General features: G+C 37.6%; 3 protein-coding genes across 3 annotated transcripts in view; 2 read left to right on the top strand and 1 right to left on the bottom strand.

Moving 5' to 3' along the window:
• Positions 1 to 1,234: 1,234 nt before the first annotated feature.
• LOC102234122 (trypsin-1-like) lies at positions 1,235 to 2,754 on the top strand. The gene is made up of 6 exons (XM_005808571.3): positions 1,235 to 1,333; positions 1,428 to 1,578; positions 1,685 to 1,935; positions 2,044 to 2,180; positions 2,312 to 2,413; positions 2,558 to 2,754. Exons 1-6 carry the CDS (start codon positions 1,294 to 1,296, stop codon positions 2,603 to 2,605), a joined length of 729 nt encoding a protein of 242 aa, XP_005808628.1. The 5' UTR covers positions 1,235 to 1,293; the 3' UTR covers positions 2,606 to 2,754.
• Positions 2,755 to 4,563: 1,809 nt separating this feature from the next.
• mrpl17 (mitochondrial ribosomal protein L17) lies at positions 4,564 to 7,240 on the top strand. Its single transcript, XM_005808573.3, has 3 exons — positions 4,564 to 4,958; positions 6,686 to 6,754; positions 6,850 to 7,240. The coding sequence occupies exons 1-3, from the start codon at positions 4,785 to 4,787 to the stop codon at positions 7,102 to 7,104; spliced, it is 498 nt and encodes a 165-aa protein (XP_005808630.1). The 5' UTR covers positions 4,564 to 4,784; the 3' UTR covers positions 7,105 to 7,240.
• A 1,506-nt stretch (positions 7,241 to 8,746) lies between these two features.
• Positions 8,747 to 25,185, bottom strand: part of tmem145 (transmembrane protein 145) — a 56,365-nt gene continuing 39,926 nt past the window's right edge. The window contains exons 8-15 of the mRNA XM_005808572.2: positions 23,462 to 23,530; positions 22,845 to 22,925; positions 22,471 to 22,549; positions 19,685 to 19,778; positions 16,399 to 16,571; positions 15,161 to 15,281; positions 14,618 to 14,806; positions 8,747 to 12,811 (exon numbers count right to left, since the gene is read on the bottom strand). Coding sequence (XP_005808629.1) covers positions 12,572 to 12,811; positions 14,618 to 14,806; positions 15,161 to 15,281; positions 16,399 to 16,571; positions 19,685 to 19,778; positions 22,471 to 22,549; positions 22,845 to 22,925; positions 23,462 to 23,530 — 1,046 coding nt within the window. The 3' untranslated portion in view covers positions 8,747 to 12,571. The remainder of the gene's footprint in view (positions 12,812 to 14,617; positions 14,807 to 15,160; positions 15,282 to 16,398; positions 16,572 to 19,684; positions 19,779 to 22,470; positions 22,550 to 22,844; positions 22,926 to 23,461; positions 23,531 to 25,185) is intronic.

The raw sequence follows: 25,185 nt of genomic DNA, 5'->3' as shown, positions 1-25,185 counted from the left end.
AAATTAGTGTATCATACATTCAGGTAGTCTCACAAAGGTCTATTTGGTGAACTATTGGAACTATTTGACTATCTTGCCTTGCTGCTGAAATGTGCTATACAAATAAAATTTGATTTTTTAAAAAAAAGCTTTTTATCTTAGACACAAATATAGTGTGAAGACTTTTCATTTAGACGCCACTGATACTTTGATATGAACACATGTTTTTGAGGAATGAACGGTCCATTCTAAACAAGTGACACACTTTGGCAGGTTATGTTTTTTGTTTACTGCTTTGACCTGCTAAAAGGAACAGGGATCCACTCAGTTTTCTTTATCACTATTTCAGTAGAGCAGAAAAAGCCTCTTGTAAATGTGTTAATCATTGGACATTGGTGTCCAACCAATGTGTTATTGGTTAGACACATTTTCCTTACTCTTTCGCAAAACGGTTAACACAGATCTCATTCCAGCAGTCCAAACTCCATGGTTTTAAACAGAAACCAAACAGAAATTATGTGTTACTAACTATTAGACTCTACCTATATCAGTATAAAACCACTGAAGCATCCTCCCCCCAGACCTTAACATCATCTTCCCTTTTCAGCAATATACATCCTCCGGTCTCAAAAGACCCAATCGTTCCAATTCTTGCCAGTCAGAGGGGAAAAAGTCATATTAATAGTTACTATCAGCTGCCTGATATGAATGTCTCCTTTCAGAACATTTTGCTAGACTTTTAACAATATTTAACCCGATCTGATTGACACAGATGGTAAATTCACATGATACCATTAATGCTCAAGGCAATGCTGTCAATCATTATCAGTAGTGTTACCAGAATTAACCTGGCATAATACCGAGTTAAATAAAAAAAACTACTTGTTCATTATATAATAATATTGTAAAATTGGATCTGAAACGTATTTTTTTTATTAACATTTAATTAAATATACAAATGTTTTCCCGGTTGATTTTGTATGACAAACAGAAGTCTGAGATAAGAAAAAACGCCTAAATAGTCCTACATCTTCTAAAAACAAATGCATATAAATTTGTGAAATGTTTAAAAGAATCTTCTCCTTTTTGTCTTGATTATCTTTAAATCATGTATTGATCTCTATCTTCAGCTGCATCTCTGAAGGCTCTTTACAAAAAATGTTTGTTTTTCCAACATTCAGTGGTTTTGTTCTGGAAGCTGGTTGGTCACAGATAACAGTGGGAGGTTTCCTCATAAGAAAAGCTCAAACCACCTTCCTATATAAACCAGGACTCCAGACGAAGTTCTCTCATCAACAAGATCACTCAGCAACCATGAGGTCTCTAGTGTTTGTTCTGCTCATTGGAGCTGCTTGTAAGTTTGTCTTTTTATTAACACTGGATAAACTATTAAACTGAGTTTAAACGTGTCTAGTTTAACACTGGACTTCATTTGTTTGTGTCTTTAGTTGCCTTGGATGACGACAAGATCGTCGGAGGGTATGAGTGCACACCCTACTCTCAGCCCCATCAGGTGTCTCTGAACTCCGGCTACCACTTCTGCGGTGGCTCCCTGGTCAACGAGTTCTGGGTTGTGTCTGCTGCTCACTGCTACAAGAAGTAAGTGCTCAACATCCCTCTGGTCTCATGACAGAAGGTCAGATTTACTTGGATTAGCCATCTTGTGTGTGTTTGTTCTCACACTATGTTGCTAAACTCTTTGCAGCCGTGTTGAAGTGCGTCTGGGAGAGCACCACATCGCCATCACTGAGGGAAGTGAGCAGTTCATCAGCTCCGCTACTGTCATCCGTCACCCCGGTTACAATAGCTTCACCATCGACAATGACATCATGCTGATCAAGCTGAGCAGGGCCGCCACCCTCAACCAGTACGTGCAGCCTGTGTCTCTGCCCAGTGGCTGTGCTTCTGCTGGTACCATGTGCAAAGTCTCTGGCTGGGGCAACACCATGAGCTCCAGTGAGTAACATCTAAATGCTGATTCTCAGACTTAAAGAGTGCTTCAACATCTGATTTCCTCCAGCTTATATTAGAGACTAATATGATGGTTTGCTTTACACAACTCAGCTGATGACGGGGACAAGCTGCAGTGTCTGGACATCCCCATCCTGTCTGACAGGGATTGTGAAAACTCCTACCCTGGAATGATCACCAATGCCATGTTCTGTGCCGGATACCTGGAGGGAGGCAAGGACTCCTGCCAGGTAAGGAGCAATTTAGATCCATATTCAAAGATTTGAACAGGACACTTCAGCTGCAGTTCCATTAATGTTGGAAATATCTTTCCAGCAGTTTATCACTTATTTACAATCATTTTCATCTGCTTTGTTGTCAGGGTGATTCTGGTGGCCCTGTTGTGTGCAACGGTCAGCTGCAGGGAATTGTTTCCTGGGGCTATGGGTGTGCTGAGAGAGACCACCCTGGTGTCTACGCCAAGGTAAAAACAAAATGACCTTTGTACTTGAAATCATAGAGCCAGACATAAAGAAGATCAAGTTTTGTATTTTTTTCTTTGCAGCTGTTTATTTAATGTAGCCTCTTTGTACAAACATATCATATCTTTAAATATTTTTATTCACAGGTCTGCCTCTTCAGTGATTGGCTGGACAGCACCATGGCCAGCAATTAAACTGGATCCTTCCACAGCCATCTGACACTGCTTCATTTCTTCTAATATGCTATCGATAAGGAGATTTTGCAACATTTTTTATCATGAAGGAGTCAGATTCTTGCAAAATAATACAAAAATGAACAATAAACTTTCTTTGACTTTCTTTATGTTTTGTTTTACGGTACTTTTATAAAGACTTCAGGTCTGTGCATACTCACACAAACAGAGAAATTTCTTATGGCTTCAAGAACAAAAATTTCACTGGCATAGTTGACAAGAACTAAAGTCCAAAATGTGCATAGGACATTTTTATAATTTGCTCCAATTGCAGCACACCCACTTTATAATTCAAGAACAATGTTCTGCTCAAATGATATATCTAGAATAAGCTCCTAGAACTCCAGGGCTGTAGAAATACAAGGATGCCATTTTGTTCTTGCAGCCCTAGAAAAGAGTACGATTTCAACAACTGTCATTGTGTGGCGGTTTGTGAGCTTAAACTTATGGTTTGTCATTTAATTTTAAAATGTGACACATCATTTATTATATATAAAACTTCACATATCAATGCTTTTCTTTTTCTGAAAGGACACGCTCATTTCATATTTCTTGATGTACTACACTTGGACAATCCCAAAAATACTGAGTTTTGCCTGGTCCAGTGAGAGAAAAGCACAAGTTTTTGGGTGTCATTACATGCATTTTGTTTGGAAAAGAAATGGCACAGTGCATCACCCTAAACACACCACACCAACAGCAGATTTTGGAGGAGGGACCATTGTGGTGGGGGCTGTTTTTCATGTTATAGCACTAGCACATTCCAAATAATTGAAGACTGAATGAATGAAAAGATGCATCAGGGGCTTTATGACTAGGATCTGAGGATGTGCTAAGGAGAGCTTTTAACAACAGTTCTACACCACTACAACACTTACTTTTAGAGGAAAAAGTAAAACTTCTAGAATAGACAAATATATGTTTGTTTGTTTTTTTGCTATCATTGGAGTCAAGGGAGGGGAGGAGGTAGGATTGCTACAGGCACCTGATGTGAATTCCATCTCCATAGTATTATTAGAAATATATCAACTGAGAAAAATGTTGATGTTATGCTTCCCTGCTGAATGTCGAATGAAGCAAGAATCCTGTCAGGGCTTAGAGTCTGCCTTTGAAATTTAAATACACCATTTATTTAAAATGTATCCCAATCACTTACATAGGATGTCTTTGTTCTCCAGAACCCTTACCTGGGGAATAAGCAGTTGTGCAAAGCAGATCAGCAGGGAGCTGTTTCTTAGGAGTTCAGGATTCATGTAGAAAATTCACCCCAGTGTTCATGCTGAGACAGAAAATAAGCAACTGGTTTTTATTTTGTTTTTTTATTTGTTTTCATCAAGCATGGATATGAGTGGTAAATTCGTACTCTGCTGCTATTAACTGTGCAATATTATATTTTACTAAATAATAATGTAATTTAGTTGCACAATGTATTCAATAGATGTAGGAAAATACACCTATCTCCAGCTAACGTTCTGGGCGAAAGGCGGGGTACACCCTGGACAGGTCGCCAGTCTGTCGCAGGGCAACACAGAGACAGACTGGACCAACAACTATGCACACACACACTCCACACACTCACACCTAGAGAGAATTTGGAGAGACCAATTTACCTGACAGTCATATTTTTGGACTGTCAGGTCCAAAAATAGCCGGAGTACCCGGAGAGAACCCACGCATGCACAGGGAGAACATGCAAACTCCGTGCAGAAAGACCCCTGGCCGGGAATCGAACCCAGGACCTTCTTGCTGCAAGTCAACAGTGCTTAGGAACATAATAAACTATCCACACATATAAGTGGATATGCATTCTATTTCAAATTTTTTATTCATTTATTTATTCATTTATTTGAAAAGTAAACGTCGGCTATAATATGCTTATTTCTATGGTCCAGCGGAACTGTTGTTTCCTAGTTTCGTGAGCAGGTCGGACACTCTCGCCGACGCACAATGTCAAAGACAGTAAAGTTACCGTAGAGCAAACTGAGATATTTTTTCATCTTAATATCCCCTCTTTTTCCGTAAAAGTCAGACTGACGCAGCACTTCGCTCGCTCTATTAACTGCGTTGTTTATCGTTATTTTTTATAGATTATCTTTGTTTAACGCGGAGGCTCTTAGTGAGGTGGAACCCACGCAACGCGATGCGCCTCACGCTGCAGATGCTGATCTCCCACGGCCGGGTGGCCAGGAGGATCGGCTTGGGCCCGGAGTCCCGGATCCACATGCTCCGGAACATCCTGACTGGACTGGTCCGGCATGAGAGGATAGAAACCACGAAGGTCAGAGCCGATGAAGTCCGCTTCTACGCCGAGAAGGTGAGGAAGGCTGGCAGGGCGAGGCCCGGTTCTCCTGATCGGACAGAAACACTGGCTCATTGCAACTCTGACCCGTTTCTCTGGAGCTCACAAGCAAATTGGGTTAAAATTATTATCTCTTACAAGCTTGAATGTTCCCAAATTCCACATTCTAAAATATACGGTTTCCTAAAAAGATGGAAAATTGTTTGTTAGTTTTCATGTACGCCTTTATTTTTATTTTTTCAGTTATTTAAAGTTGCAGATTATCTATGTACAATTGAAGCCATGAGTTAGACTCAACTCTTTTTCTTACTGACAATAAATTAGACTAAAAGTTTCGTATTCTTGTTCATTTAAATCCGCTTAATGGTATTTTTGAAATAATTACATTTTAATACTTTGTGGAAGGGAAGAATAACCAAAAATGTCTGACCCAAGTCGTACAGTTTAAAAAGCAATTATACCAAATTCTGGCATTTAGCAAATAGACATAGTTTCATTAAACTCTGACATAAAATGGGAAGCGTTTATTTGATTTAACCAAAAGTTACATATCTTTTTATATCAATGATGTAAACTGCTGGTTTCATCAGTATAGGGGTAACATTGTCTTATTTTTGTCAGATTATAAATGCTAAATGCTGCTATTTAGATAGTTTTTCCCATGAAGAAACATCATATAGTAGAAACATATAAAGAGCTTAAAACACTCTACAGGTCCTTTTTACGATTTCTGCTCGGTGTGTTTAATGCACAGCACTTTGATTTCAGTTTGACACAAATTGCTAACAGATGCAAACACCAGTGATGGTGTGACGCTGATCTCGTCAATGATCTCTGGAAGACTTCTGCCTACTGAAGGTGGTTTCTGTTTCTGCTAGACTTAGTGAAATCTCTGCAACATTTCTCACCACTGAGCTTAAAGCAGACCCAGAAGGTGGAGCTCCTGCATAGGCCTAAACTCCAAACCCCTTTTTTGCCCCGGGGATATTTGAACATGTATCCATCCTCTTTGCTGCTGATGCTGCTAATGTCCTTCTCCACAGATTTCTCTCTATAATCCTCATGTCATCAATAAACAGATCACACAGCTCTGAATCCGACAACTATCAGCTATTTTCATTCCTTAGACGAAACGTGTGATCAACCGAACGAAAGGTTAAGGCTCCCCTGTGTCTAATTTTCAGTGAAATAGCTTTTTTATTACAGAGTTGTTTTATAATATATGCTATATTGTCTGCTGAGAAAACAATATCTCTTTAGAAAAGAGCAACATTGTATATATTTAAGTGTCTAAAAATATAATGCTTTGTTTTGTTTTTCATACATCTATTCAAATAATTCACTGACTGTTCAGCAGATACTGATGAGTTGATTTTTTTCAAAGATCCCAATAGACAGCGGCACCAATAGACAAGTTGCTCATCTATATTTTAAATTTAAATTAAACCGGGAAACTTGTTAAATATCTACAGTTATTAAAATATGTCAGTTATGTATTGAGAAGTCAAATTATAAAATTTGGCCCTCACCTGTAGCTCAGCTAAGCCTACCGGGTTTTCTCCATATGTTTAAGCCTAGTTTCAGGCTTTAGTAAAGCTTTCTAGTAATCCTGCATATTCTCCTGAAGTCTGGTCGAACCTTACTCTGCTACCTGTTTGTAAATGTAATCATGCAGCACAATCTGAATTCTCTTACACGTTAAGTCCTTCTGACTGTGGATATTTTTTGTTTCATCTTCCCAGCTGATCGACTATGCCAAGAAAGGAGACACAGATGAGAAGGCGATGAAAATGGCCAGTTTTTGGCTCACGGTGCGTGTTTGCGGCTCTCTTCGTCCTTGTGAAGGTAAAAGCTGCGTAATGGAGAGTAGTTTGTTTGAAGTTTACCTCCTGCTCCCTCTCTCCAGGAAAAGGATCTCGTCCCGAAGCTCTTTAAAGTCCTCGCTCCGCGTTTTGAAAACCATTCAACTGGCTACACGCAGATGGCCCGGATCCCCAACAGAGAGAACCTGGACAGAGCCCAGATGGCCGTGTTGGAGTACAAAGGCAACCCGTTTCCACCTCTTTATCCTGTGAAGAAGGAGAATGAACTGAATCTCATCAACCAGCTCCTCAAAGGCTACAGAGAGGAGAGGGCAAGAGTGTTGGCCGCTGAAGCCTAAACACTCCAATGTTTTTGATTTCTCATGTTGCAGAAAGAGCCTTAATACAAGTCTTCACGTGATCTGAAAACAAGAACTGATCTGTAAAATAATATATCTAATTGTGTGATAGTAAAGTTTGATTTTCCAAACTAAAGTTCCAGGTTTGTGTTATGTCTTCAGTGTTTGAGTTTAAATGAATGCAGGTTCTGGTCATGGATCTTCTAAAGAAGATGAAAACTGCTGCTGCATAGGCATCTGTTAAATCTGAGCTGAAAAAAAAGAAAATCAATGAAACTGCCTGCTGTAAACTGTTGCATGAAAAGGTTATTGAATTCTAATGAAATGTGTCTGAACCTCTTTAAAACACAATTATGCACAAAATAATCTGATGAGATTTGAACAGTTAAACAGACGATTCTGCTAATGAGTTGTAAAACAGGGAATGTGGGCTGTGGACAACAAATTCTGCTCCCTTCATAAAGGTTGAACATGAGTGAAACCACAAAACCGTCACGCAAAATTCAAATATGTGTTTCCCAATGAGTAAAATAAAGTTATGAAAATAGTTGAGTTAAAAGTTGAGTGATGTAATAAATGTTCTTCCAGTCTTAAAAGCTTTAAGTTTATGCATTAAGACACGTCTAGCCTTTTCTTACTTGCTTCACCTGACATTATTTTTTTAGTCGCTCCTGAAATCTTAATTCCTGCTGTAAGTGAATGTCAAAAATAATTTCCTATCAGTGAATTTGCAGCAGTGTTCGGTTCCTAAAGGCTCATGTTGTGCATATTTTTTTGTTGTATTTCAGATCTGCAGGTCTTATTTACCTCAGTTAAGGTCAGCGTTCCTGATTGAAGGACAAAAAGATTTAGCACAAATCCCGTCTATGGAAGAGTTAGAAATGAACACAAAGAACCATATCAGGTCAATATCAAAAAGAACATCTTGATGGTCCACAAGACCTTTCAGAAAATATTCCATTCACTGATGTGCATCACATTATTATCTGACATAAAACCAAAAGCATTTTAGCAAAGGATCAACAAGCTACACAAACCTGGTGGTTGAAGTGTGTTGGTTTGTGAAGAATAGAATGAAGTTCACCTCTGAATAAATGAAAAATAAGGAGTTTTGACTGGTTGTGATTTTGGGGCATGACCTTAATCAGGTCTGTCATGCTTGAAAAGCCTCCAATGTGGCTGATTTAAAACAATTCTGCAGAACACAAACAGCCCCAGAGCCATAATTTGAACATCCCTAATTTAAATGTTCTCATTTTCCCTATATTTTCCCTATAAACGGAAAAAAGAGGTTAAAGGAAGTCTTTCAAATGTGAATTTAGACTGAATCACAACAGAAAGAAAATAAAAATCGAATTGCAAAACATTCGCTGAAAGCTCAGTAATAGCTTTGGACAGTTCAATTAGACAGATCAACATATTGGTAATGGTGGTAAAACATTTAGGTCTGCACGCTTCAGATCAGGACCAGGCTGGAAACCGTCCCCAGAGCGTTTTACTTTAATTGACCCTCATAGTGAGAACAAATCCCAAACACGATACACAAATATCAGATTTAGTGTTTGGACTCGTGCCCTGGTTCCTCACTGGGACGCCACAGGCTCACAAATCAACACAGCAAGCAAATAAAACAGCCAGACAATGCTTTAAATAAAACCATATTTTAATTAGTTATTTTGAGAAAAAGGATATATGTACAGCATCTTTATAATTAATATTATTTGACACCATTAAAATGCATCTGAATGGTGCTTTTGTGATGTGCTCTTAACCAGATTGCTCTGAGTAGCCTACAAGCTGTGCTGTTCTTCGTCATGCACACACAAAATCTCTTCTTCGAGTTCTTTCTTCACAACACTTTATGACAAATCAAACATGAGCATTGTCGAAGCTTAAGCAATGTTCCGATATCAGTACGCCTCTCCCCGTCTCTCTGTGTCTGTTCAGTCAAGTCATGGCAACAGCAGACAAAGTGGCAGACATGCCAAATACAAACCAGACATATTCAGAAGCAACAATTAGTATTCTAATTCAAGTATCTGTCAGTTTCACAAAGTTACACTTCTGGAAACACTCCTACAGGTTACACACCACAGTCCTAACATTGGTACTCCATGACAACAAGTTAGCCACTGATTAATCTGACGGCTCGAAGCTGAGCACAGCAGTTTCTCTAATTCAAGATAAAACCACCGAATTTGTTTCCAACAAAGCACGAATTATTCCCAAAAATGTCTGAAAAACTGTTTCAGTCCGTATTTACAGGTAGGAATAATTCTCCATGAAGTGTGAATACAGGTTTTTAAAGCAGTCCAATAAGATGGAGCCGCACAAATAAACAGACCAAGACCAGGAACATTAAAGTGCTCCATGCAGGACAGACAAAATGTACAGTTATGTTGCTGCTTTCACTGCTTCTTCTACAAGACTTTTTTCCCCCCCCAATATATGGGGATAAAAAATTAATGAATATTTGTTCAGCTTTTTGTACAGCTTAATCATTAAGGTGTAAAAAGCCAACAAATGTAATGATTTATGGTTCTGATACAAGACAGGGGTGAGAATAAAGTTCCTTCTTTAAAACACTGAAGAGAGAAACAGCCTGTTGGGTTTATGCTTGTTTTAGTATTTGGATATGAAACCAAGAATTGAAAAGAACAGCAACAAAAAACAGGAGGTTATTTGATTTTAGTTTTAAAATAAAACATATAAAAGTGAAATACAACCTTCTATTGTTTTGTAGTTAAAACCAGATGAGCAGGCATTTAAATGTCCTCCTCTACGTTAAAATAATTTAAATAATCAGCAAAGAAAAACAGAAGATATTATGTCACAAATTAAAGAAGATTTGACGTATTCTTGTCCAAATAGTAAAAAATATATACAGAAGATATGTTTGAAGTGGACAGAAGGACCAGAACCTCCAAGTATCACAACATGCAACCATCACAGAATTGGTTGGTTGACTAGGAGTGCAAAGTAAACTGGTCAATTTTGAATATCTTAGAATTTAAATATGAATCATATAAAATTAAAGTTAAATTTCTGCTCAACCACTTTTTTATTACGCAAGACAAAAAACGGCTTGTATTTCAATTTAATATGCTGTCTTAATATTAAAATCAAATCACTTAATATTAGTCATTCCTGATATTTGTTTTGTTTGTTTTTTGGAAATCCAATTACCAAAACATGCAAAGGCATCACTGTTTTTAAAATCACAGAATTCCCATTTTGATGGAAGTCTTTACAAGAAGAATTAACCAAATAAAGTTGAAATTGTGACTAACTTCAGCATCACCCTATCCTTGTGCTGTATAGCATCAGTATATTCACCAACATCCACAAACACAGACATGACAGTTAAAATCAGGGATATTCTGCACGCCAGTGAAACTAACTAAAAACAGCCCAGTATAAATAATATTTTACTAGGCATGGGCAGGTATTTGGCTTTATTATTATTGTGAAAAGTACCATCTTCAAATCCATTATGTATATTTAAGCTGCTCTAATTGACAAACCGAAGAAAGGATGTGCTGAACAATACTGTAACTAACTTATGACAATTTGTTCAAGATTTTAACAAGGTTAAATAGTCACTTAATAATACTTCACATTGTGAATGTTATTGATAAACTATTCACCCTCTTTATATGCATAAGATAATTTCAAAAGAAATATGCTATCAGAGCTATGAGAAGTAGTGTATTAGGTTGTCTAGCATCAGTGGTAAACGCAGTTTTGGATCAGTTTTTAAAATGAAAACAATTAGAAAATGTTTTAAATAGACATGAACAGACAAGTCGTCTGATGAGACACGGATGATTTTCAGCTAAACCGGCTGAGATTATTGAACAGCCTGAGAAAAAAATTATCTTTTGCTGACCAGTGGTGTAACAACACTCTTTGGTAAGGAAGTTTAAGAACTGGTATTTCACATCTTTTTATAACCATTCATCTCCACAAATGATCAAAGCTACAAAGTTATTTAACAGCCTAAAGAAAAAGATGCAATTGTTTGGTAGATGGTTATGACATTGGCGTGTGAAATTGCAAAGCTACAAATTGGAGAGTACAATCAGTGTTTTCAGTTATTAATGGTTACCAATCCTAACCATGCTAAATATTAATAAAGGTGACTAAAGATCTCTCAAAATATCAGCTCAGAAATTATGGTTTAGTTTTAAAAGTAACAGAGAAACATTACCTCCTTACTCTACATACCTGATCATGGCAAAATTGCAAAAACAAGTACATTTTTAATACTGTTGCAATTATTCAGAAAATGTGAAATATGCTAAAAGTTATTAACAGCATGTTGGATGTTTACAAAATCAGAAATGATCCATGAATCTCTGATTGCAGGCGGTCTAATGTTAAATATTAAGTTTAAACATTTCAAAATATGTTGTGAAACTGTGGTTTTTATCTTAAAGTTACCAGAACTCAGAATATCATACCAGCCCATGCCTACTTCTACTTTTAGGTTAAAAATACTGCAAGACAGCTTTGATTTGAATAGCAATTAACAAAGGTTTTGTTAAAAAAAATAACATTTTGCAGCCTATTGTATGTATTTACAGAAGTGTGGATTTCAACACACACAATAAGCGAATATTCTATGGTCACACAGAGCACATATATCTGCTTTTCGGACAGAAAATACAACACAAACATGCATGTTTTACAAGTACTGTACTTCGGGGTGCCCAGACTAAATGTGACAATTTACAGTTACACATCAGTATATTGATCCAGAAAAACCAGCTCCAATGAAGGCTTATACAGTAAGAATATAAATAAACACAACAAACTCCATATACCATAAATATATCTAAGTTTTTATCAAAAATGTCTTAAACATAAAAAAGCTTATTTTTATTTTTTTTTTTATGAATTTTAAACATAATGGCATGGGATTTCTCTGTGGTCGAAGCACCAACTGGAATGTCATGTTCAGGGGAAAGAAAACATGAATTAATCTCGTATTTTGAAATAAAACTATACATAATTGTTGCTCTCAACAGTTTTAGCTATTTACAAACTCCTCCAGGCACACCATCAAATCCTCATGAATTTTTGAATAAAAGTATTTCAAGAATTTTGTTCATTTCCACATTGTGCACAGCTATCATTCTATTGCTCTGGCTACATCCACTTTGTCATCTCTCTCCCGTGTGCCTTCAACTGGTCAGCATCAAATATTTATTGCTTCTTTATTCTTTTACATCCTCAGCATTTGCCTCTTAGCCATCCCCCCCTAGCTTCTCCATACAGGTCATTTCCATTTCCAAGTTAAAAGGACCATTTAGGGATTTACTTTTGTGATGACTTCTCATGTATGTCCCTTCATCTATAATTCTTCTGTTATTTAGGATGACCCTTTCCTCTCCCACCAGCTTTGTAAATTCTGTCTGTAGCCTTCATCCTTTCTGCCACAGTCTTTGCCGCTTTCTCATCCACTTCATGCCTTCGTCCCAAAGCCTCCTCCACCGCCGCTTTGCATGCTGAAGTACTCTGTGAAGGATGGAAGTCGAGGGGGTATTGGGGGAGAGCGGGAGGCGGGGCGTGGGGGTATCGGAGGTGGAGGTGGGGGCAATATCATGGTTAAGTCTGCAGCAGTGGTAATAATCTTTTGTTCGCTGTTCCTCGGCACATCGGGTCCTTTACGAGCAACTGTCTCTTCCACGGTCTTCACCGGATCCTGGAATTAAAAAACAAACAAGTTTTGAGGCATCATTTATATGGTAATGACAACAATTCATACAAGAAGATATGCTAGGTGGAAGAAAGAAACCCTGGACTTTCAACACTCTCAGCACTAAGATCTGACAAATTGAAAACCATGCTAATTTACCTTTGAGAATGTTTGAATGGGATAAAATAAAGATTTGGTTATATACAGCAGGAAACCTGCATATGGATAATCAGGTTCAGCCCATCATTACCCTAAATCTGTTAACTCAAAGTACCTCATGAGTGCTCATGCATGAAACTGAATCTCATGATAAGCTGGTATTTACTCTGACACATTGCAAACCCTAATTAAAAAATCTGGCAACGTAATTAATTGGAATTTTGTTCTTCATCTGGATCAACAGATTTCACTTTTTTACAAAGTCTCTATAAAGACGACTTTTTAAGTCTTGCCACAAACAGTTTTAGGTCAAATTAGTCTGTATGTTTGCTTCCTAATGAAATCCTGCTTTAAATCATCACAAAACTTCATCTCTCATCTGACTTTTGGGTTTCTCTGTATTTATAATGTTTGCTACTAATGTACTCTAGCAGCCTTTACAGAATAGTTAGATTTATAGAGATTAAATTACACACAGGTGGACCCTATTTAGTAATTATATGACTTCTAAGAATGACAAGTTTCACTGAAGTTTATTTATTTGAAAAGGGTCATCACATACTGTAAAAACCAAATTACAATTATCTTTGTTTACAAAGTTGGACTTTATGTCTTCTATCCGTCATTTAAATGTTTTAGATATAAGTTGTAGATTTCACAATAACAAATAGATTCCCAAATTTTCCACACTGAAATTTAGATTTCTTTACTTTATCAGAACTTGAAATAGATAAAAGCAGATTAGAAATATTTTCAGACATTTTAAATTGTGCTGATACCAAAGTTATCATTATCAATAAACCAGGTCACTAATCCACCACATGGTGAATTTTGTTCTGCTTAGACTTTGTAAAATTACTAATGTGGTAATTAAGCAATATATTATGTCACGTATCAAACACATTATGGAGATGAACAACAAAACCGGTGGTTGTAGCTTAAGAAAATGGGGTAAAGGTCAGTACATCCTAATAAATCCTCTTTCCCCCCACAATTTTTGTATTGTTTTAAAAAATAAATAATTTTAGATGCCTGTTTGTTGCTACATTAAAGGAGGAATGATGCAGCTGAGAATTACAGCTCTTTTTCTGTCACTCATCTCTGTGTAGCGTAAAAAGCAACACCTTCGGAGCTGAAAGTAACCGAAGCAAGACAATTCATCAGAGAAAACACAACAACTTAATTAAGTCTTGCCAGAAATTTCTGCTCACACTTATATTTAATTCCACTCAAGAGTTTTAGTGTCAGGCGTATTGTTATGCAATGCGTCATCCCCTGGAGGAGATAAGTATTTTGCTGAGAAATAATCCCTGAAAACATGCTCCCTCGCAATCTGCGCTGCTGCCCAAAATCGCTTTCTATTTTCAGGCACTTCTGTTCGATAAGACAGCAGTTAATTTCAAGCTACGTTTGACACACAAAAAGCATCAGAAAATGAGTACACTAGAGCCCTTATCTAATTAAATGTAGCAAGCGCGGCAAAATAATGGGGAATTTATAGTGGATATTATATAGACAGTACATGCGGCGTAATATGTATCTCATTGTGGTTTCTGGTTCTTCCTTTCGTTTTATTAGTTCTCAAATGAGATGTTCTGGATGCATATCAACCACTCAAATGTATCCAGGAACACACATCACATTTAGACTTACTGATTGGATGGAGAAGAGTTCGGTGAAGTTGGGTTGAGAATCTCCGAGGAAGGAGCTGTTCCCGTAGGCATGGTGGGGAAAACTTTCCCCTCCCTCGCCTCCTTTGGGGCTGGACTGCAAGATCCCAATCTGGGAGGTCCGAACATGATACGGGAAGTTCTTGTTGGCTGCTGATGGTCTCGTAATGACCTAAAAAAGAATAAATTCATGAAGAAATATAAATATTCTTCAACTTTTATTCAAGATAGCTTCGGGAATATGTCTGTAACCTATAAGCTCAAGGTAAAGACAGAGACATGAGAGGTGTGTGGTGAGGACCGGATATATTTGACAGAACGGTATGGCCCATTAGTGAAGAACACTGCGTTTAAGGTTACAAAGAGATGGATAATGATGTGTGGAGGAGACGTTCCCGAACTACGCAGTAAGAACTCATGGACTGTCAATTATGTATGACAGACTGTGGCAATAATGACTCCTGAATAATGCTAGCTCCACAAAAATCTGCGGGGGACCGCATGAGCACGTGCGTGTGGTACGAACAAGGAAAACGATGTGAGCGTAGAGGTGGATGCCGAGCTGAATGCCGTTCACAATCTTCTCCCGAGCCCATCGAGGAATCCCGAAGTTGGCGATCAGAGCCATCACAGGCACAGCGAAAAACCTGAGGAAGAAAGAAAATAAGAGATAAGAGAGAGGAGGGAGAACATTAAAGTAACTGATGAGAGTATGGTTTGATGGTGAGAGACACAGAGCTCAGGGAGTAAAATATGTAAAGCGCTCAGAGTGATAATGATGGAGAGAAGAGAAGTGGATAATGAGGCAGGGGATAGTTGCTGCAGTGAGTGAGAGATAATATTAGTCTTTGTAATCTAAGCTTCATTTTAAGCCTCTACTATTAGAAGCACTGGTTGAAAAGCTGAGAAACTAAACCATCTAACCAACTAACCTAAGATTTTTGTCTTTTTTTTTTATAAGATGTGAACTATCTAGCACATATGGTTCCTTGTTAATGTTTGTGCCTCTGTATTTTATGTTACAACTAAAAACATCAATGAGTTTTATGGTATTTTATATGATTTTGTATGACATATTGTTTCTCATTATTGTGACATTTAGCAAACAGAATATTTTTTGTAATTCTAACCAAGAAAGAATCATGTATGTATCACTTTATTTAGTCTATGTAAACATCTGGTTTCAACTGTGTAAGTAATGTAAGGAGTTGGAAAGTTGAGGAAAATTTGTGTTGAATTTCTGGAAACTATTCATAGGAAGTAAAGATGGTGAATTGTGATAAAAACATTCCATCAAATATTTATGGGAATAAACTGGGAGTTTGAGATAATTTAAACAAACTCTATCATATTTATGCAATAATAATTTTTTTGCTATAAAAACTGTTTAAACAGCTTATCCTTCCATTGGGAGAGCAACATTTTATTAAAGTGCATCAACTTTTGTAGTTGTAATGGGACAAAATGTGAAACAAGTTCAAGAAACATTATTTTTTTACAGGCATTGCATATTCTCACACATTAAGTCTGAGCAGCTCATTAATATAGATATCCTCCAGCTATCTCTCATCTGGGAATAATTATCTGCAACATAAGACAAGCACAAAGTTGGGACTTCCCCACCTCAAGCACCCGCTATCTGCTTTAATTTTTGTTTTGACTGAACTACATAAATAATTAAAATTTAAAGATCACAGAGAAATGTACATGCCTCATCAGCTCACATGGTGTAACAGCCAGCGACAACTGGAGATGGTGTCTTACCATAGAGTGTATGTGGTAAAGAAAGGGACGTAGAAGGGCTGTTTTTCAGGATAGTGTTTCAGCGAGACCAGCACGGCGTAGCAGAACCACACGTAAGCGACCAGCTGCAGGCCCATCAGGCCGTAGCCTGCGGGGCTGTCATAGGCGTAAAGCACTTCACCTGGGTCAAAGAACTGGCACAGGAACATGAGACGTTAAAAACAAGCAGAACCTTAATACAGAGAAAAGTGCAGACTGTGCCCTATTTCGTAATGATGAATTGCTCATGGGTTAGCCGATCTGCCGCGGTGACCGAGCCAAGTGCAGCTAGTTCCTGTCTGTGCGAAGGTTTGACATTGACACTTCTCCACATCTAGGGCATCGGCATGTGTGCTCACAGCTCTGTCTGGGTGTGTGTTTGCATGTGCAGACAATGGATTGCATTTCACAATCCAGTGACTGGATACAGGCTCTGACTTTACACAGTTACTCTTGCTGCTACATAATGCATAGTGCTAAGAGTTCAGTGTGGAGATGTTCGGGTTGCACCAACCAAAGCCTGGCAGACTTCAAACTGCTGTCACAGTATCGGGTCCAAATTTCAAGTCTTCAGTTCCGTTCCTCGTCCAACCTAGTTTCGCTTATTTTAGACAGAGTTCCCCAGAGTTTGAAGCTCTTAAATAGCAGGGCCTGTGCAAAAGGGCAGGCGGCTGATAAATCATACCACTTCAGAACCACGTATTGGAAGAGACGGCTGCATGCTTCAATATCAGAAATAGCACAGATACTTCTGCAGCCTTCTTCTCCTCTGGGGTCATTACCACCCTGAATTCAAAGGCTGTAATCCACCGTCTCTAAATGGGGCAGCGTTACAACTGACTGTGCAGAAGCCTTCCCACTGAGCAAAGATATATGTACTACTTTACGCTCCTCTGTGAATTATTAATTCATAAGATCATGTGCTGGTTAAATGTGTTATCGCCTTTAAGGAAGATAGAAAAAACAGGGGGGTTTACGAAGATTAAAGTTTCTCAGTATGCTGATTAGAAAAATCCAACTTTCAAGGAAATACATAAAGATCACTAATCTGGTATTTACCACTGAAAGCAAATATTATAATATAAAATACACAGTGCATAAAAAGTTAACTTTTCATAAGAATTGTTGTATTCTTTACTTAGGAAGCATGCTTATTCTTCTCAGAATTTAAAATCTTCAACCAAAACTAATTTTTATATGTTTGTGCAGTCAAGTTGATGCATTTGTATAATTAGTAAAATGTCAATGTAATGAGTTTCTGACAGAAAAAGCCATTACAGCCCACGCTCATCTGCAGGGCACATTCTTTCATGAATATTTATGAGATTATTGAGAAAAAAGCTAAATAGAGCTTTAACATATGTGGACATGGTTTGCAGAGCCTTCAGTGGCCAGGAAACTCACACTAAATGCACCAGTTTCTGCCTGTGTGTTTGTTAGAAAGAAAGTTACAATAGAACAGAAAGAACTTTACGATCTGTTCCAACTGGGGGCTTCATCAACAAGTATTTTCACATAATTACGTAAACTCCTTAATAAATACTAAACTAAGAAACTATTAAGTCAGCTTCAGTGCTACTTTGTGGAGAAGAGGAACAAATATAAATCCCAGACATCCATATATTTAGGATTTATTTGGCTGATTCACTTATGTTGGGGAAGCCAGTGCCACCACTGACTGTGCTCTTTTAACTCTTCTGTTGAATAGTTAGTATCTCTTGACTGAATCTAACTGTCTATTCTATGTCTGACTGTTGCAAACCATAAAGTATTGACCACTGAACAACTGGTAAAAAAATGAACTTCAAGAATTAATTTTTAAAAGGTTTCTCTAACTAAACAGTATGAAGTTTCTCAGTTGTGTGGACTTGCAATTACGCATTATTAATTCACAAAAAAAGCCTACGTGAAGTGCGATAAAGTCAGAGTTCAACTCCTTGCAACAGAGTGAGACTGAAGAGACGCAGATCTAAATGTCAACAAGCTCAATGTCACCATTATAAGATGTTTAGCAGGTCAACAAACACCATGATTATCATCCTAATTAAGTCTGTGAAGAAACTAAGAGCCAATTAACAAATCAGTCCTGCTGTTTTTTTGTTATTTGTTGATGAATATTTAATTGGGTCAAGATCTCTGCATCCTTACTTTTTATCTGGCTGACAGATGTATTGGTCTCTCACTCGCTCTCTCTCTTTCTCTCTCTGTCTTTCTTTTTGTTTTTGTTATATTGTACAGTTTTCTAGATGGATGTTTTTGAGTGCTCAAACAGTACTTTACAACCATCTATAACACCAAGAATTTCTTATTGTGTAATTTGTTTTTATTACTATTTTTACTACTGTCTTGATATTCTGTATTTGCAGTACCAATAAGCAAAGCAAGCACAAAGCACCTTTAAATCCTTTTATATTATTTTACCATAAAAACACCTTTTTTCCTTTGAGGTTTCTTTTTATTGAACATAAAGAAACTGAAGTGTTTCATTTCTGATACCATGTCCAGGAGTTTTCTGCATCAATAGAAGAATAAATCAGAAAAAAATGTAGTTCATCTGAAATATTAGTTTTGAGTTGTTGGTTTTTTTTTTAATTTTTCCTGCAGTAATATTCTTCTAAGCCTTTCTCTTGGCCTTGTTTAATCCTGGTTTTTTTAAGCAAGTCATCGACTGAAATCAGTTTTTCTGAACACCTTTAGATTAGAGACACTTGCTTTAAGCATTGTGTAAGGAATGAGATTATATTTAACCTAACGTTAATTAACCTGTTTATTCTACTCTATAAAACAGCCTGACATGACCTTTGCTTTCATTTGGAGTTAAATTAATGAAGTGAATTTAATTAAATTGTGTCTGTGAAACCTCGGAACCGTAGAAACCATGCTATCTGGGGCTGTTCTCTGGTGCTTCCCTTGCAGCTTTGAAATTCTTATGTTTTTGGAGATTAGCATTTCTGATTCACTCCTGTGGCTTCCTTGTTTTTGCCACATTGGAACAGAAACCAGAAACAATCGCCCCAGTTATGCAGGAACATGTTCAATTATTAATGTGTTAAATTTTTATTTCAAGTTGTTATGAATCTTTGTGGCTGTGTTTTTGAAGATAGTATTCTATTCCCACAGTTAAAGATGCTACAAGTTCAGACCAGCAGCGATGAACAGAGCAACTAAAGTTTAATCGTTGATTTATCTGAGCAAGAATAAACTTATGGCCTTGCTGTTAACTATAGAACTGCATGTGTGTGTAGAGAGTGTAATGTGTATACTGTACCTCTGCTTCATAGATGAAGAGGATAACATAGGTGATTGTGTAGACTGTCATGTAGATGCTCAGCTTAACAGAGCCACTGTGGCTGATCCTCGCCCTGGCACATAGGAACAAACCAGGCAGGTCAGAGGTCAGACACACATTTGAAGGAAGATAAAAATCAAACACACTCAGATGCACTAAGAGATGCACAGATAAAAGGGACAGATGCAGGTGGACACACGCATTATGCATCTGATTGGTGATGCTGTAGCAGCTAGCTTAATGCATAAATAGAAACTGAACACAGTCGATCTCTGTTTATGAGTTGAAGGTATCTCATAAATAGAGCAAAAAGTGGAATTCATGTTTATATGTTTGAAATAAACAGCAAAGGCTAGTTTTAAGCATTAAATTCAAAACAGCCTTTTTCAGACCATCGAACACTTTAGTTAAAAACAGGATTTCTTCAAGTTTTTAGGAAGCTGGATTTAAGACCGGCTTAAAACCTAACCCCGACCTACATTATGTACATTATTAACATAATACCCAACTTAAACATTTAAGAAAGTTAAATATTAGTTATTAAGTAAATAAATATATCTTTGTCTACTTGGCTCTGGCAGTTTAGTCCATTGCTTTTAATACCACGGTCATCCAACTTCAGCATCTCAAAAGACAGGCTGTACAGGAAGATTCATAATGGTCATTGAAAATAGGTTTAGGAAACTACTGAAATCTTTATGTTTCAACCAAGCTTCTTCAACTTCCTTTATGCTTATTTTACATGACAAAGGAGCAGCTAGTGGATACTGTATCAGGAACATATTGCGACAAATAGCAACAAGCCAGTTCCTGGAGTAGAATCCTGTTGCTGAATTACTGATAATACTGAATTTTCAGTAAAAATGCTGTATTTCATGTATTAGTCAAGTCTTCTGGTATACAAATGCAGACAATTTACAGGTCATTTACAGTCACATATTTAGATTATTAAAATCAAGACTTGTGTGACATTTTAAAACAATGCAGAAACTCTGCAAGTTGTGTAATATTATGTTATTCTGTTCAGGTCTTGGTAAAAGGAAATTTTTTTTAGCTTGATGTACATTTGTAGTAAATATAGAGTTTAGTAAGTCCAGAGATCACAATCTCTAAATTTTGGGGTGGATATGATACTGGAGTCTAAAAAGCTGTAAAACTCAATAAGCTCATGGTTTGTCTGAATTTTCTCAGTGAAAGATAGCAAAGCAAGAAAAATCCATGAAATTTCAACAGTGGTCAAAACATTTACCCATTTTTCTAACATAACATTGCATCACAAACTAATGAGAACAGGAGCTGTCACTCTATGCCTTTCCAGTCTGAAAATTGGAATTTGAAAAAAAAATGAATTTAGAAAACTGGCAGCACCAGTGACAGCTGAGCCAGGAAGGCACTTTTCCAGTCAGGTGTAAGATGGATAAATGCTGATGTTCCAGTGAGAAAAGGCACTCATAAATAATCTATTGTGCAGTCGAGCTGTAAGTCACAAGAAAATGTCCACTAATCCTCGCCAGAGGAGAAGGGGGAAAAAAACAAACCACCACTGGAAATAATTTGACTCAAATTACTTGAAAACAATTCAACTGCCCAACATTTCAGTGCTAATATTTTATATCCGGAGGACAAAACTGTTATGCAGTCACACTATGAGTTTAGCTTCACAACACATAATTTGACTGACACATGGCATTATCATGTTGTGAGACAGGGTTGGTGGCTGTGACAATGACTCAGCTGGAAGAGACACAAAATGTAACAGACATGCTAAAGAAAAGGCTAAATACATGCATACACTAGTGGTGTAACATCAGCTTGCAGAGTGATATCTTCCATTATTAAAATACTACAATTTTTCTTATTAAAATAACTCTTGTGTTTTGAAGCAATATCCGCGTTCAACCTGTATTCATCTAGCAAAGTAACTATAAGCTACTATCATCTATCCAGGACATACGTTAGTGACTAGTAGTAGCCTAGAATGACATAACAGCTATGGGGAAAATGCCACCATATTTCTAAATTAACAAAAACAACTTGTATTTGTCTGTTTTAATATAAAACAGGCTTGAGCAAAAACATTGGCTATTTAATGAACGTTCTGTTTGTAACTTGCTATTTTTCTTAGGAAACAGCATAAGCAGGAGTCAAAAGTTGAGCTGCTGAAGTTTTTACACCATGACGGTTTTTGTTCATCAGAAATATTTCACAACGGCCAAATTAGCCTATTTTTTTTTTCAAAGTAAGGGAGAAGTCTAGCAGCCTTCGTTCAGCCAGCTGACCAGCATTGTGCAGCAACACCTGGAGAATGAAGAGTGCTACTCCTTGCTCCATACAATGGGAGGAAACTTGGATCATTCAAGGATTTTCTAATTTTATCAATGGGACATAAATCATAGGAAAGGTGTGATGGCAAATTTTCGTCCAATCATTTTTGAAGTAGTTATTAAGCTCTTATGTTGTGTTGACAAGGTCTGCAGTGTAAGAGGTCTTACTGTCCCTGCCACAACACTTCATTATACAAGCTCTACAGAAGCCTCTGACACTTTTTGTTCTTGTGGCCAAATTTTGGACACTCATATTCTTCTAATTATAAAAAATTAAGAAACTGAGATTTTCGGTTTTCTCAAAAATATTGCCAAAGGTCTTGTTTTCCGTTGAAGTCAATATCATCTACAGACTCATTTCATGAGCTGGATGCGATGTTACACCCCTAATGTGTTCACACCTAAAAGTGTAGAAAAAGGACAATGTTCCCTCTCTCCCACCTGGTGACGGTGAAACCTTTACCCAACAGTATGAGCATCAGAAGGAACACCAAGAAACTGACGGAGAACAGTAATTTCCCTTGAGACAGACAAAGAGGTGGAGAGAGAGAGAAGACAGAGGAGGTAATTAGGTTGTAGTTTTCGAATCTGTGACATCAGAGGGGAACAATAAAATCAGGTCATGATACACATATTGCAGACACACACACAGTCACATTAAGTCATACATTGTCCTGCCTACACTCATCCAACCATCTACAAGGTCTCTTCAAACATCATGGTCCACTCAACCGCTCTGCTCCGACAGTGAGTGATCTTCCAGCCGGACTCTGTCAGTCATTCAGCCAGTGACCAATCCAGAGGGAGAAACTCACCGAGTATCTTCAGGCTGCCGTTGCCAACTCCGTCCCTGGCATACAGGCCCCAGTAGACACAATGGAACATTAGGCTGAGCACTGCCAAGTGGAAAAAGATGTAGAGTGGAAAGAGAAATGAGGAATATAAGAGACAGGAGGGATAGGTTAGCAGGTGGTGAAGAAAGGGAGAGGAAGGCAAAGGAGACGTGGGATTAAAGCAGAGAGAAGGGAATAAAAATGGAGCAACAGAAGAAAGAAAAAAGTAGGGAGAGTTGGGAGGAGGAGGAGACGATGAGGTGAATTCATGGGAGGCAGAAGAGAAGAGGAAGGTTTTGGGGACAAGAAAGTGAGAGAGATAAGAGAGTGATAGGGAGTTGAAAGAAAGTAGAGAGGACAGCATGAAAAGAGCATTGGGGTTCATCAGTAACAAGCTTCATTGAACAATATAGTCCTGCACATCTGCTTGAAATAGTTCCTATTCAGAACTAATCAGTGTGATAATATCTGCTCTTCTATTGCGGATTAAGATACGAGATACTGCAACAGTGAATGAGGCTCTTTGTTATCCCCGGAGTGTGCATGTGTGTGTGTCTTGATGATGTAGGTGTGTGCCTGTTTAGGACAGAAGCTCTTACCCTCCACACCTGCTGCCGTCATAAACATTTTGTAGGTTGTGTGAAGAAGCTGTCTCCCCTTCAGATTGTCTGGAGGGAGAAAAAGAAAAACAGAAATAAGGTGATAGAGGTGCGGGTACATGTGTGTGCGTCAGGGCGACAGATAAAAAGGATTGAGATATGCTAACAGATGGCCAAGGAGAGTGAGGGAGGTGCGGAGAGAGGGAGAAAACAGGAGAACGCAGGCGAACAAGGGAACAGGCCAGATAAATAGGGAGAGCAATGATTAGTATGCATCCATCTTGTGATGCCCATCTCCAGATGAGCCCTGATACATCTCATCTCGGTTTCCGCTACCTAATCTGAGAGGAAATATTCTTAATGCATATTTAAGCAGCCTATTTTACTACCAAAACAATGCGGTGGCCAGGGGGGAAATACTGTATATCACGCGAGGGAGGATTGCAAACAACAGCTCATAGCTGCTCTATGCTCCTAGACTCGATCTGTCAAGTGCTTTAAGGTAGAATGTCACCTAAAAATAAAAGCTCCTACTGACTTTTTCACCATATGACCTTTAGACCTATTTCTTGAGCTATTTTAATACATTTGCAAAACCCTGCACATTTATTGACACCCATGTAGGAGCCATGGTCCATAATCTCACAGTGACAACTTCAGAAAAGCCACCATTCCAACATCTAGCAGCATCCCTTCTGATAATATTTTGTACAACCTCTTTTTGGCAACAGAATAGAACTGGGTCATCTACATTTTCCAAGGCTGGAGCATACAGGGATTGTGATCTTGGACCATTTTTCTTTGTAAACTTCTCTAGATCAGGACTTTCCAAACCTTAAGGCTTCTGACCTGCAAAGTCAGAGGATTGTAGAGGAGAGTGACCCCAAATATTGATTGAGGTCACACAGATTTGTACTATGTAATTTCAGCAGATAATGATGCCACAAAAAATTCAATAGTCACTATATGTCATTTAGCCAATTGTGAGTAGAAATCATAATTCTCTTCATACACATAGAATAAATATGCTTTGCCAATATCTAATATGTACAACATATCTAATATCTACACATGGTTAAAGGGCTAAGCTTCTTTAGCCAGGTGTCGTATGTCCAGTGGGTATTTACTAAATTCCTCTCGATGCAGTGAACATGTGCAAAAGATCTGTAGGCAGAAGCCTTACAATTAAGTTTAATAAGTGAAATAGGCATTGAGATATATTCATCAATTATGTTCAGTAGAGTAACTCTGACTATTTGTCAGTTGTGTTTGTTTTACGTTAATTATTTGTCTTTGCTGTATGCCTACTCTAGCGACAAATATTGTGTATATTCATTTAACATCAAATGTCTTAGGTAGAAGCAGATGGAAAATAGGACTACAGTTTGGCATATTGACAAAGACCCATTACTTTGTGGTTTGACTTATATTTTTTCTAGATTTCAGAATAATAAATTAAAATGTAAAGAAACATATAGAGCAATAAGTTCAATAAAAAAAAACATACATTCATCTGTTTGCTGACTTTTCTGTGATATTTGCTAGTTTTCTTGTCACTGAAACTCTCATTAAAACAAGTCAAACTAATTCAGTGTTCATTTTTAAATAATATATTAAAGCAGACAAAAAGTGATGTTTCTGGTTAGTTTCTCAACAGAAAAGACACAGGACTCTACAAATTATAAGTGTAATTTAGGTCTAATTTAGTTAGGTGATCACACTAA

The sequence above is a fragment of the Xiphophorus maculatus genome, chromosome 3, assembly GCF_002775205.1.
Source record: "Xiphophorus maculatus strain JP 163 A chromosome 3, X_maculatus-5.0-male, whole genome shotgun sequence".
NCBI lineage: Eukaryota > Metazoa > Chordata > Actinopteri > Cyprinodontiformes > Poeciliidae > Xiphophorus > Xiphophorus maculatus.
This window is presented reverse-complemented; position numbering and strand designations above follow the sequence as displayed.

What these genes read in the sequence shown, in the direction of transcription:
- mrpl17 (XM_005808573.3), top strand. Translation starts at nt 4,785, where the DNA reads ATGCGCCTCACGCTGCAGATGCTGATCTCCCACGGCCGGGTGGCCAGG. An exon ending in TCCGCTTCTACGCCGAGAAG is followed by an intron (nt 4,959 to 6,685) that starts GTGAGGAAGGCT and finishes TCATCTTCCCAG; the next exon opens with CTGATCGACTATGCCAAGAA. An exon ending in TGGCCAGTTTTTGGCTCACG is followed by an intron (nt 6,755 to 6,849) that starts GTGCGTGTTTGC and finishes CCCTCTCTCCAG; the next exon opens with GAAAAGGATCTCGTCCCGAA.
- LOC102234122 (XM_005808571.3), top strand. Translation starts at nt 1,294, where the DNA reads ATGAGGTCTCTAGTGTTTGTTCTGCTCATTGGAGCTGCTT. An exon ending in TCTGCTCATTGGAGCTGCTT is followed by an intron (nt 1,334 to 1,427) that starts GTAAGTTTGTCT and finishes TTGTGTCTTTAG; the next exon opens with TTGCCTTGGATGACGACAAG. An exon ending in ACCCTGGTGTCTACGCCAAG is followed by an intron (nt 2,414 to 2,557) that starts GTAAAAACAAAA and finishes TTTTATTCACAG; the next exon opens with GTCTGCCTCTTCAGTGATTG.